The 15,199-nt window shown below is 43.8% G+C and overlaps 1 protein-coding gene across 2 annotated transcripts in view; it reads right to left on the reverse strand.

The window, feature by feature from the left end:
• Positions 1–3,270: 3,270 nt before the first annotated feature.
• LOC143284500 (uncharacterized) overlaps positions 3,271–15,199 on the reverse strand; it is a 132,492-nt gene continuing 120,563 nt past the window's right edge. The window contains exon 3 of one of the 2 annotated variants that reach the window (XM_076591193.1): positions 3,271–7,152. In XM_076591193.1, the coding sequence (XP_076447308.1) occupies positions 5,762–7,152 (1,391 nt within the window). In that variant the 3' untranslated portion in view covers positions 3,271–5,761. Of the gene's footprint in view, positions 7,153–9,023; positions 10,772–15,199 lie in introns of those variants that run through there. The other variant, XM_076591194.1, reaches the window with a different exon arrangement.

Consider the following 15,199-nt stretch of genomic DNA (forward strand, 5'->3'; position numbering starts at 1 on the left):
GGAGATCGAGAAAGACTACGCAGACAGCCAAACAGACACTTACGGGCAGACCGACAGAAAGACAAGACAAGAGACCAGCTCGCGGAGCTTTCAAAAACAATCCATCACCATCACCAGCCATGTCCTGCTAGTCATGGGGCCGGGCTGATCATCAGTCCCCGCGGAGGGAAGTCATCCATTGTGCACGTGCAACGATCTGGATCCGATCCCACCTGCATTACAACACATTAACCCTCTTGCTTTCACATATTTCACAGAGAAACTGTAACTAGAGTTCGGCTGTGTCCGGAGTGAATGTAACAGGGTTAAAAAAAAAAAGAAGAAAAAAGAAAAAAAAAGAAGAAGAAGAAGAAGAAGAAGAAAAGGTTCGCTGGCTGTATACGTCTGTATCCCGTCGAGTTATCCGACTAACAGTTCGTTCAATAATTCCGTCAGCATCACCTTTCTGACAGCAGCAGTAGCAGCAGCTTCATGGTTGTTACACTGTTTAATAATTATGGGGACAGTGAACCTAACCTTCTTTCTCTTTTCGGCCACTGTCTGTCTGTCTGCCTGTCTGATTCTTGCGACCTGGGAATCAATGACTCGAAAAATGGTGATTGTTAATCGCGTTGTGTGTGTGTGTGTGTGTGTGTGTGTGTGTGTGTGTGTGTGTGTGTGTCTGTGTGCGTGTGTTGTTCTTGTTGTTTTTGTTGCTGTTGCTGTTGTTGTTGTTGTTGTTGTTGTTGTTGTTGGTGGTGGTGGTGGTGGTGGTGTGTGTGTGTGTGTTTGTTTGTGTGTGTGCGTGCATGTTGTTTTTGTTGTTGTTTTTGCTTTTGTTGTTGTTGTGTGTGTGTGTGTGTTGTTGTTGGTGGTGGCGGCGGCGGTGGTGGTAGTGGTGGTGGTGGTGGTGGTGGTGGTGTGTATGTGTGTGTGTGTGTATGTGTGTGTGTGTGTGTGTGTGTGCGTGTATGTGTGTTTGTGTGTGTGTGTGTGTGTGTGCGTGCGTGTGTGCTTGTGTGTGTGTTTGTATGTGTGTGTGTGTGTGTGTGTGTGTGTAAAGGTGAAACAAGAAGCCCTGCCTGTCTGTCTGTCTGTGTTTATTTATGTGCCTGTCTTTCTCTCTGTCTCGATCTTTCTGTCTCCCTCTCTCCCTCCCTAAATTCCTTACACCTCAAACTCCTGTCTCTGTCTCTCTGTCTGTCTGTCTCTGTCTGTCTGTCTCTCTCTGTGAATCGAAACAGATCGCCATTCCGCTATTCTTGGGCAGAACATGCATGATATTGGCCGCAAAATGTGACATACCTAGCAGTGCGTGGTGGTGAATTTCATTTCACGCTTGAATGTCCAGCTTTTGTTGATTTCCGCGTGAAATAAATATTTGATTAATAAGCCAAAGTTTACATACAAACCATAATTTTCGCTGATCGATCTCTTCTTTCTCACGAATGGTGAGGCTGTTTCCGAGTTAATCAAATTGTCTTATATCATTGTGTGGCATGTGTTCGTTACCTGCATGTTTGCAAATATCATTTGGACACACAGTTGATTTTAACCTTGTTTGTCTTGTGGATTGTATTTTTTGTTTACAAATTTTTTTTTAGCCTTTTTCTGTAAATCCCGAAATGATGAAACTCTGTGTGTGTGTGTGTGTGTGTGTGTGTGTGTGTGTGTGTGTGTGTGTGTGTGTGTGTGTGTGTGTGTGTGTGTGTGTGTGTGTGTGTGTGTGTGTGTGAGCAAATGATGTGGTTTGACCATCGTGGTTTTCTGTTTGTTTGTTCGTCAGCTGCGATGTCAGTGCTCGTTCATATTGATGAGGATAGATGCTTTCAGTTTCATGTACATGGCGTTTACTTTTCATTGTTTTTTTTTTGTTTTTTTTTTTTTTGTTTTTTTTTTTTGCTTTCTTTCTCTTTTTATTTTTTTTTCTCCTCTTTCTTTTATTTTGTTTTTATACTTTCTTCGTATTCTCTTTCCTTTCTTGCCTTTTTTTTCTTTCAATCCTTATTTTTTCTTCATTTATTCCTTTCTTTCTCTCTTTCTTATTTTCTTTCTTTCTTTTCTTTTTTTTTCTTCTCTTTCATTCTCTCTTTCTTTTTCTTTGTTTGTTTGTTATTTTCTATTCATTCATTCATCCATTCACTCATTCATTCATTTATTCTTTCTTTCTTTCTGTCTTCACTTCCTTCTTTTTTCCCCCCTCTTTCTTTTATTTTGTTTTTATACTTTCTTCGTATTCTCTTTCCTTTCTTGCCTTTTTTTTCTTTCAATCCTTATTTTTTCTTCATTTATTCCTTTCTTTCTCTCTTTCTTATTTTCTTTCTTTCTTTTTTTTCTTCTTCTCTTTCATTCTTTCTTTCTTTTTTCTTTGTTTGTTTGTTATTTTCTATTCATTCATTCATTCATTCATTCATTCATCCATTCACTCATTCATTCATTCATTCATTTATTCCTTCTTTCTTTCTGTCTTCACTTCCTTCTTTTTTTTTTCTTCCCTTCTCCTTTGTATTCCCTTTCTCTTTTGCTTCAATGCTTAAAAAAAAAGAAATTCTTTCTTTTTATTGGCAATCCTCTCTTTGCCCCCCCCCCCCCCCCCCTTTTTATTTTTTTATTTTTTTATTTTAAATTTGCATTCCTTTCCTACGTCGATTACTTCTTTGTTAACCCCTTTCTTCTTAATATCTTCATTGTATTATTTTCTTTTCATTTTCATTGTACTTTTCTTTCCTTTTTTTCTTTTAAAGAGTTTGTCTGGGCAGCCATACCCCCCCTTTTTTTTTCTGGGCGGTTCTGAAAGTGCATTTTGTGTCTCTGTAACTCTTGGAGTCCTGGCATGGGTCATGTGATCTGTTTATTAGTAATAGGTATTACGTGATATTTAACTTGTCTGATCGGTATTGTGATTTTCTCTCTCTCTCTCTCTCTCTCTCTCTCTCTCTCCCTCACATACACAAATGCAAACATACAGACACAGACAAACAGACACACAGAGACACACACAGACACACAGACACAGACACACACACACACACACACACACACACACACACACACACATATTCAGGCTGAATGAACACACACACACACACACACACACACACACACACAGAGTGACACACACATACATACATACATATCAAGGATGAGCAAAACACACACACACACACACACACACACACACACACACACACACACACACACACACACACACACACAAAACCGAAACAAAAACAAAACGAGAGGTAATTTATTTGAAATGTGTTTTATTAGCACATTTTGTCTCGAGGCCCTTCTTGCAAGGTGTGTCGCCAACAGAAAATAATCGCACACTCCGCACAAAGCACTGATTAATGTTCTTTTCACAGCTTCTGCTTTTCCCGTGTTTTCATCCAGGACTGGACTGATCTTCCGTGTGTGTTGCCATGTTCAAAGTGGAAAAAAAACACCCCAGTTTTTTTATATAAAAAAAAAAGAAGAAAGAAAAATAAAAGGATACGCGTTGGCTGGTCATTAATTCTAACGTCTGTTCACTAAAGTGATTTTTTTTTTCGATTGGAAAGGGGGTGGGGGTGTGGGGGTGGGTGGGGGATACTTCACATCAAAATAGTTATACGCGTGTGCTCAGTGTGTGTTGTGTTGTGTTGTGGTGTGCTGTGGTGTGCTGTGTTGTGGTGTGCATGTGTGTGTGTGTGTGTGTGTGTGTGTGTGTGTGTGTGTCTGTGTGTGTCTGTGTCTGTGTGTCTGTGTGTGTCTGTGTGTGTCTGTGGTCTGTGTGTGCCTCTGCATGCATGCGTGTGTGTGTGTGTGTGTGTGTGTGTGTGTGTGTGTGTGTGTGTGTGTTAGAACGTGCTCGAACTGTATAGGTTAACATGTACATAAGAGGGAAAGTGAGAATGAGTAAGGAATCAGTTTGGGAGATGAAAACAAAGTTACAGAGTCTAATTAAGTAACCATAAATCAATTGATCACTGAAAAAAAAAAACAAACTAGATGGTGTCTGATGACAGAATACTTACATGCATTCGACATTTGGATAAGCTAACAATCAGGAATTCGTAAGTTACGAGTTAATTTGTTTTTGTCCGTGTGTTGCTTGAAAATATAGGAATGAACTCTTTATTATCTGAAAATCAAAGGGGAATCCCGTGCGTCTTGATTTATCAATTGATTAATTCATTGAATGGAAGTAATAATGACTGTGTTTGCATTCGAATCGTGTGCATGTGCTATATTCAGCTACAAGTGTTTGTTTATCTATTCATTTATCTAATCATTAATTGTCAAGTTGCAGTGTTAAATTGGATAGTATGTGGATCATCAAAATGTACGAAAATATCGAACTGTTGGCATTCAGCATGTATGAACATATTCGCAATAAAAACTGAAAAAAGCAATAAATCTATATGTAACAATCTTTCAAAATAGAAAAAAAAACCCAGAAGAAAAACGAATAAATGAACAAACCAATCAAATAAAGTAAACAATCAATCAATAAATCAGTGGATCGATCAATGAATTGAATTATCAATTACTTAATTGATCAGTATAAAAAAGAAAGAAAAAATGCCAGGTCATACGATGTTACTCGATTCAATCAAAGGGAAACCAATGGGAAGGATGAAAACAGATGTCTAACATAAAAAGCTAAAGAAAAAAGTACTGAATAAAATACAACCTGATCCAACCAATCGCCCCAAACGCATAAATTCGAAACTGTCACATTGTCCACATAATGTGAAAGTGGGGATTAATTGTTTTCTGAAAACTATTAACAAGAAAACCGTTTTTAATTGTTTTTTTTTCCACTTATTCTGCACTCTTCACATAAATTTGCATTCTTTTTTTCTGAAATAGGGTGTCTTGAATGGCTATAACACACACACACGCGCGCGCACGCACGCACCCACGTACGCACGCACGCACACACACAAACACGCACACACACACACGCGCGCACGCGCGCGCACACACACACACACACACACACACACACACATACACACACACATGCCAAATGTGAATTTGAGTACTTGGTTCCCAGATGTCCATTTCTTTGTTCCGTTTTTTCTTTTATTGTGTCCAGTGATCGTTTTCGGTTTCATGATAATAAATGGTCTAGTCAACTCACACACCATCACCATTACCATCATCACCACAACCACCAACAACAACTGCAATACGCACGCACACACGCAAGCACACGCGCGCGCACACACGCATACACACACACACACACACACACAACGTGCGTGTGAGGAGGTGTCGTGAATGTGTGCTGGCGCGCGTGAGCGTTTGTGTGTGTGTGTGTGTGTGTGTGTGTGTGTGTGTGTGTGTGTGTGTGTGTTAGTGTGTGAGCGTGTGTGCGTGTGTGTGATTGTTTCCTTATTTTCTTTCAGTTTAAACCGTCATTATTTGAAGTCCTTTTTATTGAATCATTTTTAAGTTTTGAGAACGATAAAAGCTACTATATTTGGTAACTTTGTCCCAAATTATAAATAAAGAAGAAGAAGCTTACTCGATGCTTCAATCAGATTACGACTGAAAACAACAAGTGCTTGTTTTCTGTTTACAGATTGAACTAACAATGGCACAGATTGCTTTAGAAATCTGAAATCATCGCAAAATGTTTCTGTAATAACTAAAACCGATCAAAGATACGTCGCCAGTGTAATTATTATTATTAAAAAAAAAAAAAAAAAAAAAAATCCTGACATTTGCATGGGCCCGAAATCTTCTTCTCCTTGTCGTCGTCACCGCGTTAGTCTTCCAGACGACGGTCTTTTTACTTGCCAACAAACTCTGTGTACCTTTTCCTCAGACGCCTTTTGCTTTTCCCACCAGGGTAACCAGCAGCGCGGTCTGCCGTGATGGCTTCACTTCTCAGAGGGGCTAAGACAAGGGAGGGACGAATGTGCTCGTCGTTGATGGCTCCTGACTGGAGTAGCTGCCGCCCAGGGGACCGCACTCCGCGCTTCCCCAACCACTCGGTGAACTGTTCGCTGGCGTTGTCGTCATCGTCTGCCTCGGATAGTTCGGCATTGCCGGCCTTGACGGCAGGAGAGTCTTGTTCCGGCACGCGCTTCTCTTCTCCCTGGTGGGGTTCCGGTTCACTGCTGAAGGACCGCTTCCCGACGAACTCGTAAGGCAGCTCCACTCTCTTGCCGTAGAAATCCACCAGCGTTCTCTTTCCGACCGTGGGGGGCATGCTTCCGTCGGCGGCTTGGCTGCGTTTGCCCAGAAATTCGTAGCTTCTCTTTCCCAGGAACTCGTATCCAGGGCTTCGTTTGCCGAGGAATTCGTAGGGGCTTCTCTTGCCAAGGAACTCATATCCAGGACTTCGTTTGCCGAGAAACTCGTAAGGGCTCCTCTTGCCTAGAAACTCGTATCCAGGGCTTCTCTTTCCAAGGAACTCGTATCCAGGACTTCGTTTGCCGAGGAATTCGTAGGGGCTCCTCTTGCCTAGAAACTCGTATCCAGGGCTTCTCTTGCCTAGAAACTCGTATCCAGGGCTTCTCTTGCCTAGAAACTCGTATCCAGGGCTTCTCTTGCCAAGGAACTCGTACCCAGGACTTCGTTTGCCCAGAAACTCATAGTTTCTCTTCCCCAGAAACTCGTATCCAGGGCTTCTCTTGCCTAGAAACTCATATCCAGGGCTTCTCTTTCCAAGGAACTCGTATCCAGGGCTTCGTTTGCCCAGAAACTCATATGGGCTTCTCTTGCCTAGAAACTCGTACCCAGGACTTCGTTTGCCGAGAAACTCATATGGGCTTCTCTTGCCAAGGAACTCGTACCCAGGACTTCGTTTGCCCAGAAACTCATAGTTTCTCTTCCCCAGGAACTCGTATCCAGGGCTTCTCTTGCCAAGGAACTCGTACCCAGGACTTCGTTTGCCTAGAAACTCATAGTTTCTCTTCCCCAGGAACTCGTATCCAGGGCTTCGTTTACCGATAAACTCGTAGGGGGCCCTCTTTCCCAGAAACTCGTAGACATTCCTCTTGCCGATGAACTCGTACCGCTTGTCGGCTGCGTTGTCGTCTTCTGCTTCTGCTCGCTTGCCTACAAACTCATTGAAGCGTTTGTCCTGAGTGCTGCCACGCTCTGTCGAGTCCTCTCTCCAGGAGGCTGGTCTCTTTTCTGCTTCCATAGATCCGAACCCCGCCGTCGCCTGGTTATCTGCATCAGAGAGAAGGCATGGCATGAGGGAACAGGAACAGTGCTACTCGTCGCTCTTTGCAATCGCCTTGGTGCGCAGCCGAAAGTAAAATTCGCATTTTTTTTTTTTTTCCTTTTTTTTTTTTTTTTTAGCAGAACACAATTATTACTATTATAGAATGCACAGCAGCAACAGAAGCTCGCATAAAAGTCGCTAGCAGTTTTAGATAAATATAATTTATTATATGTTCTGTCTGGCTCAGGAAACAGCTTGTCAAAATTAAGCTGATAGTTAATTAATGGGAACTGTAATGTCGCCTTAACCTTTTTTTATGTATATTATGAAGAATTTTTCTTCCCAATATCTTTGAGCAAATGTGTGTGGTCTTTTTCCCCTCAGTGTTTCAATCGATGTGGTGAAATTGCTAACAGCTTTTCGTGCTTGCATGACGTGGTGCCGCCGCATGCACATACCACGCGTAGCATATTCCCGCGACCATTCCCTTCACAAGCTGTGCTCAATGGAAATGCCACATCGGTCAATTTGAATCTCATGGGACTGTCAGCCAAAAAAGAGATCGCCTGCACTGCCTTGCTGTACGGTACGTGTAATTGTGTGTTCAGAATGGGTTTCTTATCTTCGTTTTTCTGTCTGTACGAAAAGCCAAAACTTGCCTTGTAGTGACTGGACCAAAATTAATGTTTAACGTTGTTTGTCCTTCCTAAACCTGAATATGCCACTTGTATAAAACGTTAATAGTTTTGTTTTGCAATCTGAACATGCAGAGTTTACATTTAAAGAGTCAACGTTGGAACAGCACTACACACGCGCGCTCGCAGACAACTAAGTGCTTATTGGTGAACTGCTTCAAAAGAAAAGGGCAGGATAGCATTCTGTACTTTGTGTTTTCAGCCGCGCATAGCACCCGCGGTTGCTGAAGTTATCTCCGTGTTACTAGTATACAGCAGTTGCGTCTATATAACGTTTTTCTCTTCTATCAAAGTATGATATCGAGATCTGGAAATTACGGAAACGTGGGCATACATGAATGTAAAAAACCGTTTCACAGAAAAAAAAGAAAAACCGTTTGGATGAAAAGCTGTTTATGTTTTTAAAGAGGCAACATCTTTGGGATATAAATACAAAGGGAAAATGCTACTCAGAGGGCAACGTTAGCAACAGGGCGCTGGCTTATATCATGCAGGATATCTTATCTTTGATTCTGATTCCCCCGTCATTTGAAATGAACAACAACAAAACGGCTGAATATACATTATCAACAGCACAGCATTTATTTCTACAGGTTGAATATCTGAATGATTATACACAGAGCAGTTAGGATACCGCGTCTGCACTTTTTCTGCGAATATAACTTGAAATATAGACTTTTTTCTGCATGGTCTGAATTTCAATCGTTTCCACAAGCTAAAACGGTTCCCGTTTCCTTACAGCCTTACTTATAGGCTTACGTCATTTTCATGTTTTATGCTGCCCAAAGGCACGTACATAATTTTCGCTGCAAATATAAGCATGCCACATAAGTATATTCGCTTCCCAGACGCGTGCGCACCAAACAAAACATTCAAGTTTTTGGTGTGTATTTGAATCGTTTGTACCTTTGCATAAGTCATGCAATTTGTATGTCACATACAGGGTAGACATGTGTGTGTGTGTGTGTGTGTGTGTGTGTGTGTGTGTGTGTGAACAGCAGCTCGCAGATTATGTAACCGTTGTAAAGTTGTAATGAGAATCTGAAAAGGTTTTTCCCTCCATGGGATCCTGCTGGCCATTACCATTGTCCCCACCCCCACCCCCTTCCAATTTACATCCCTTCCTTCCATGTAACCCCCCTGCTGTGTCAAAATATGTCTGCCTCATCAGACAGGAGCTCTCGGTATCGACCGATGCTCGTAGTGAAATCATTGACAACGCACTCACCAGAGCTAAATGCACCGAGCTGGATTTTTTTTCTTCATACTTTATTAGTGAACGAAGGTAACAGAGCCATTATTGCCTCGAGAATGACATGCACGGCGCGCAAATGTAATACTGTCACGCCCAAAAGCACTCTGAGTTGAGCTCTTCATGTGCGCTGTGTATGCAAAAGCACGCGGGGGCCTTATTCACGTCCAAGACAAAACATGCACTGTTCGCAGACTCGCATCAGTTCACTAAAAATTCCGCGGATTGAAAAGTACAACACACGCCACTGTGCTTCGGCGTTTTTGTTTTTTTTTTTTAATTAATTTTTTTACCGGAAGTAATCGCCTTTGTTTGCTTCCGGTGACGTGTTTGTGTCGCGGTCTTCGTCAGTCTGAGGGGAGCTCCTCCTGCCGACAAAAAATGGCGCGTGGTGACGTTTGTCGGCCTGGATCATCCGACGGTAATGGCGGGCCGCCTGCAGGGTGTGGAGGGCAGAGAGCAGGTCGCTCCAGTCCTTACTGGGCCGTTTGCCGACGAACATGGGAGCCGCTCGCTTGCCAACAAACAGGGGCTCAGGCGCTCGTTTCCCTACGAACATGGGAGCGTGCTTTTTACCTACGAATAGCGGGGCGTAGCCGCGGCGGCCGACAAAGAGCGGAGACCCTCTGGTACTGACTGTGGGAGAGGACCGCCTGCCTACGAAGTAAGGCGCCTGGCGCTTTCCGACAAAATAGGGGGCCCACCCTCTTTTGCCGACGAAGTACGGAGCTCCGCGCTTTCCGACAAAATAGGGTGCCCATCCTCTTTTGCCGACGAAGTGAGGGGCTCCGCGCTTTCCGACAAAATAGGGAACCGCTCTTCTTTTGCCTACAAAGTAAGGGGCTCCGCGCTTGCCAATAAATAAAGGTGCGTGCCTCTTTTCTGCAAGTACATCTGCGTCTTCTTTGGGGAGATCCAAGGTCTCAGACTGAAACTGCTCATCTGGATGGTCATTTTCTAGGGTGTCACTACTAGGGATATTTCGCTTCTGAAGCTCCTCCTGTTCTGAGTCTTCGCTCTCCTCCAGGGCTCTCTTGCCCACGAAGTACGGTGCGCTGTAGGCTGGTAGGTTGTGGCGAGCTTCGCGTTTGCCGACAAACATGGGCGCGTATCTCTTGTCAGTCAATGTGACCGGGTCTTCTGCGTTGAGGTCTAAACTTTCGTCCTGATTTGCGACATTGTTCACCAGGCTTCCCTCCGCGACATTTCTTTTCTGAAACTCTTTGAGGTCTAGGTCTGTCCTGTCCCCGAGAACCCTCTTGCCCACAAAGTAGGGCACGGTGTAGGCCTCTCTCCTCGCTCTGCGGTAGTGTCGGTGGTAGTGCCGATGGTTGCTTTGTTCCCGCTCTTCAGGATCGACATTACCGATTTCTGCTTGCTCCGGGTTACTGGGAAGCGAAGAGGGGCTTGGGGACAGAGAGTAGACTGCCATGAAGGGCAGCTTGTGCGCATGGTTCGTGAACAACAGTGGGGAATCTACACCTGCTGTAGCAAAGGACGGGGAAAGCTTAGTTTGCGGGGTGTCTACACCCTCATTCATCGCGGTTTGGACACTGAACGCTGCGCTGCTGCTGCTGCTGCTGCTGCTGCTTTTGCCCTCGCTGGGTGACGTCAGGGTGGATGACGTAACGCGTACCTTGCCATCGTCAGAGTTTGAGCTGCCCTTAGCATGTGCACCTGAAAAACATGAGCATAGTTACATCACTGACAAACAGGAGCACAAAAAAACAAAACAAATTTCACAGGATCAAGAACTGAGGATGGAACGCAAAGCCAAAGCATTTGACTTCACTTCCCTGAGACAGTAGAGAGATGGGGAAAACAACAGAGTGAAATGTAACTAACCACAAAATCTTCAGTGCAAAGACAAATGAATCTGGATTGGTTTGTGGTGGCACATTTGAACCAGACAATGCCACAGATGGTAACTTGACACAAACACCAGTGGCAAACAACCAACTGCGAAATGCACAAATCACTGTATCTCTCATTCACTTCTCAACACAACCCAAACCAAACCGGAACTTTTGCATGGTCGGTTTCTGTCAAGTCATGTATTGCCTGTTTCTGGTCAAAACAAAATTTTAAAATTGTGCTCTTGAGTGATTTTAATTTTCCAGCTTGATTAAGAAGAAAATTAGTTCAGATCAAGCGCAACGACTTCCACTCTTCTCTCTGTCTGTCTGTCTGTCTGTCTGTCTCTCCAAGACCAAGACCAGAATAAAGTGACTTTCACATCATTCGAACCATTAAATTCTCAAAGGGACCAAAGCGACATTTAACCACCGAAATCATTGCCAACACGTTTTTGCCAACCCCATTAGTCTCTTTACCATTTGATTTCCAGTTCCGCTGTCATTGTCACTAGTTGTATATGATACCACACTTGGATTGATTCTCGGCGTCTTTCTTTGGTTTACATCCGTCTCCTACCCCAGCCTTCACCACACGCAGTGGAATTGTCCATGCCTTAAAAAAGCTGATTGTTATTTCGTTCGTTGAAAAGCTCTTTTATGCCACATAAATGTGCACAGCATTTTGATTCCACCCAGCCAGAATGTGAATGAACAAACGTGTTTTACAGGAGGGCGTTATGCATGCTCTCACACAGTTCGTATCCTAGAGCTGTAAACCTCAATGTCAGTTGTCACCTTGCTGAGGAGAGATGGAGATAGCAGGTCAAGATAACAGCCTTCCTTTTGTTTTGTTCGTTCGGATTTCTTCCTTTTTGGGTTCCACGGGTTACCCTTGTTCAGCAAAATCAGTTACGTCATTGAAATGAACACAGAGAATAAAAGTAGGGAATTCATTTAATAACTCATGCCACGTTGATCTCATTTCACCTTAGTTCAGCAGTGAAATGATGAAATGTTTAAGAAGACTGGTTAGTCGGTCAGTTTCTCAGAGCCGATTAATTTTTTTTCTCCCCCGCTTGCCGGAAAGTTGTTCGTGAAACTAGTGGTAGAAGCCTACGTGTCTTTTCTAAGGGCAGAGAAAAATAATCAACAGTGAAACCTGTCACGGAAGACAGTAGGTTCTATGAGAGAGCGCCACCTCAGAACCACGAGTGAGCGTGCGAGGCAGCTGCTGGACCGTCCGTTCGTTGTCTGGTGACCAGTCACTTGACTTCACAGCTCGCTTCAGTCTGTTACCGGTGTGATACCACGGCACATCATCACCATCACCACCACTACACCGCCACGATCTTCTCCAACAAGATGGATGGTCTCTCGCTCAAAAGCTCTCGTTGTTACAATGTCAACAGACGGACCAAGCCGGCAGACAGCAGGTTTTATTGTCCCCGTAATGGCGACTAATATCTAAAGAAGAGGAAGCAAGGCCCCGAAGGCACAGTCCATCACAGTACCCTACTGGGCTCCCAGACAGGGGTCCCTCTAGGGGCTGGAGGGATTTGTGGCCAGGCTATTAGCTCCCCATCAAACGTCATTTCGCTTCCATTTAAGCCCAGCGCGGGAGACTGGCGCTCGACCCCTGACTTGACATTTCAGAGCCCTGACTTGACATTTCCAGCTTGTCTGCTCCTGATTGATGACGCCAGAGCTGGAGGTTTGGTGTGGCCGTCAGACAGCTGTGTCACCTCGCCTGTGGAAATGGTCAGCCACCGTCAGTACGTCCTGTCCCTGCCATTGAAATGGATCCGATGACTAAAGGTTTGAGGAAGAGGTGATAGATGTAGATGTCACAGCCGCGATCCGTCTGTAGTCGATTATATTATTATTATTATTATCATCATACAGCGCTGAATCTTGTGCAGAGACAAATCAAAGCGCTTTCGCACCAGTCATTCACACGCATGCATAACTCTAAAACTGGAAAAACTGAAGACAAGGAAGAGGCAGGGAATGGAGGCTATTTTGGGAAGAGGTGGGTTTTGAGACCAGACTTGGAAGAGATGAGTGCGGAGATCTGACGAAGAGAAAGAGGAAGTTCATTCCAATTGCAATGTCCAGAGACAGAGAAAGAACGACGGCCAACAGTGGAGTGTTTGAATCTGGGTATGCGTAAACAGAGTGGATCCGAAGCCGATCGTAGAGAGCGAGATGGAGTGTAGAGGTGAAGGCAGCCACAGAGGTAGGAAGGGACAGATTTGTGAATACATTTGTAACACAGAGTGCTGATCTTGTACTTTATTCTGTGTGAGACAGGTAGCCAGTGGAGATGTTGCAAAAGAGGTGTGATGTGCTCAGACCTTTTCTTTCTGAGGACGGACGAGTCGGGCAGCAGAGTTTCGTATGCGCTGAAGGGACTGAATGGATGAAGCAGGCAAACCAGACAATAGAGTTGCAGTAGTCAAGGCGAGAGAGAATGAGAGAAACGACAAGTCTAGATGTTGCGTCAGTGGACAGATATTTCCGGAGGGAACTGATGCGCCGCAATTGACAGTAGCAGGATTGACATGTCTGACTGATAAATTTTTGCATGGACAGTGTGTTGTCAAGGACAACGCCGAGGTTCCTGACTGAACTGGAAAGAGGGATGGATGTACTGCCAAGTTTGATTGTGTCAGTTATGATGGAAGAGAGTTTTTGTTTAGTTCCTATGATCATTGCTTCCGTTTTGTCCGCGTTCAATTGTAGCTTATTTAGAGTCATCCAGTTTTGTATGTCCAGGAAGCAGTTGGATGTTTCTTGCAAGAGCGACGACAATTTTTCATGCAGGGGTATCACTCTTCTGGTGTTGAGTGTCGTTAGCATAAGAATGATGACTGACATTATGGCGGTTGATAATTTCAGCGAGAGGAGCCGTGTACAGTGTGAAGAGCACTGGGCCTAAAACAGATCCCTGTGGGACTCCATGTTCGATTTTTAACGGGTTCAGATTGGAAATTATCAACAATGACAGACTGGAATCGATCAGTGAGATAAGAATTTTTTTTGAATAATCTTTTTTAGTGAGATAAGATTTGAACCAGTCCAGAACAGTGCCGTTGATACCAAATGTGAAATGAAGACGAGAAAGAAGGATTGAATGGTCTATCGTGTCAAAGGCAGCTGACAAGTCGAGAAGAGTGAGAAGGGAAATTTTTCCTGAGTTGGACGCTAGCAGTAGTTTATTCAGAATGTGGAGGAGAGTGGTTTCGGTGCTGTGGTCAGCGCGATAGGCAGACTGAAATGGGTGGATGAGATTGTTGAAACAAAGGTGGTTGTTGAGCTGCTTCAGGATAGCTTTTTCAATGAGTTTGGACAGGAATGTAAAATTAGAAACTAGTTGGTCGATAGTTTTTCAAAATGTTTGCGTCAAGGTTGGGTTTCTTCAGAAGAGGCCAGTTTTGAAAGTGGATGAAAACGTTCCAGTGAGAAGGGATGAGTTGACAATATTGGTGATTGTGGGGAGAAGCTGTGAGACATATTGGGAAAAGACTGAGGCTGGTACAGGATCGAGCTCACAGGATTTTATTGTCATTTCTTTCAGGATTTCATGGACTTCTATTTCTTTCAATGGATTAAAGGAATGGAGAGGAGTGCCGTTGAATTGAGGATCAGGATGAGCAGGTTGGAAAGGTCTAAGATGGGACGAATATTTTGGACTGTCGAAAAAGAAAAAGGAGAAGGCATTGGGGAGTTCAGATAAAGTGTAGGCAGAAGGAAGAGGGGTCTTTTTTGCAGTACCGAGAAGATTTGACATGACAGAGTAATGAGATTTGGTGGGTGTGGCATCGAGAACTTGAGAAGAAAAGAAGTTTGTCTTCGCTGATGAGATCATATGTTTGACTTTATTTATTTGTTTTCGGAATATTTTATTGTGGACTTTCAGTTTTGTTGATCGTCATCGCCGATCCAATTGGCGACGTTTGCGTTTTGCAAGTCGATTGTCTTGTGCGTGCCATGGAGCGGGAAGCATATCAGGCTGCATGCGGGTTGTGGGTGGTGCATGTTCATCCAGCAGTTGAGAGAGGACAGTGTTGTAATGTGTAGAGACGTCGGTACGGGAAGAAATTTGAGAAGAAAAAGTGTTTATGTTGATGGATTTCAGGTTGCGACTAGTAACGGATTTTTTGGTTCTTGTAGGTTTTGAAATATTAACCGAGAATATGACAGCAGAATGGTCGGAAGAAAGTTTGTCGGTTGCAGTCACTGACGCAAT

This window comes from Babylonia areolata, chromosome 8 (genome assembly GCF_041734735.1).
Source record: "Babylonia areolata isolate BAREFJ2019XMU chromosome 8, ASM4173473v1, whole genome shotgun sequence".
Taxonomy (NCBI): domain Eukaryota; kingdom Metazoa; phylum Mollusca; class Gastropoda; order Neogastropoda; family Buccinidae; genus Babylonia; species Babylonia areolata.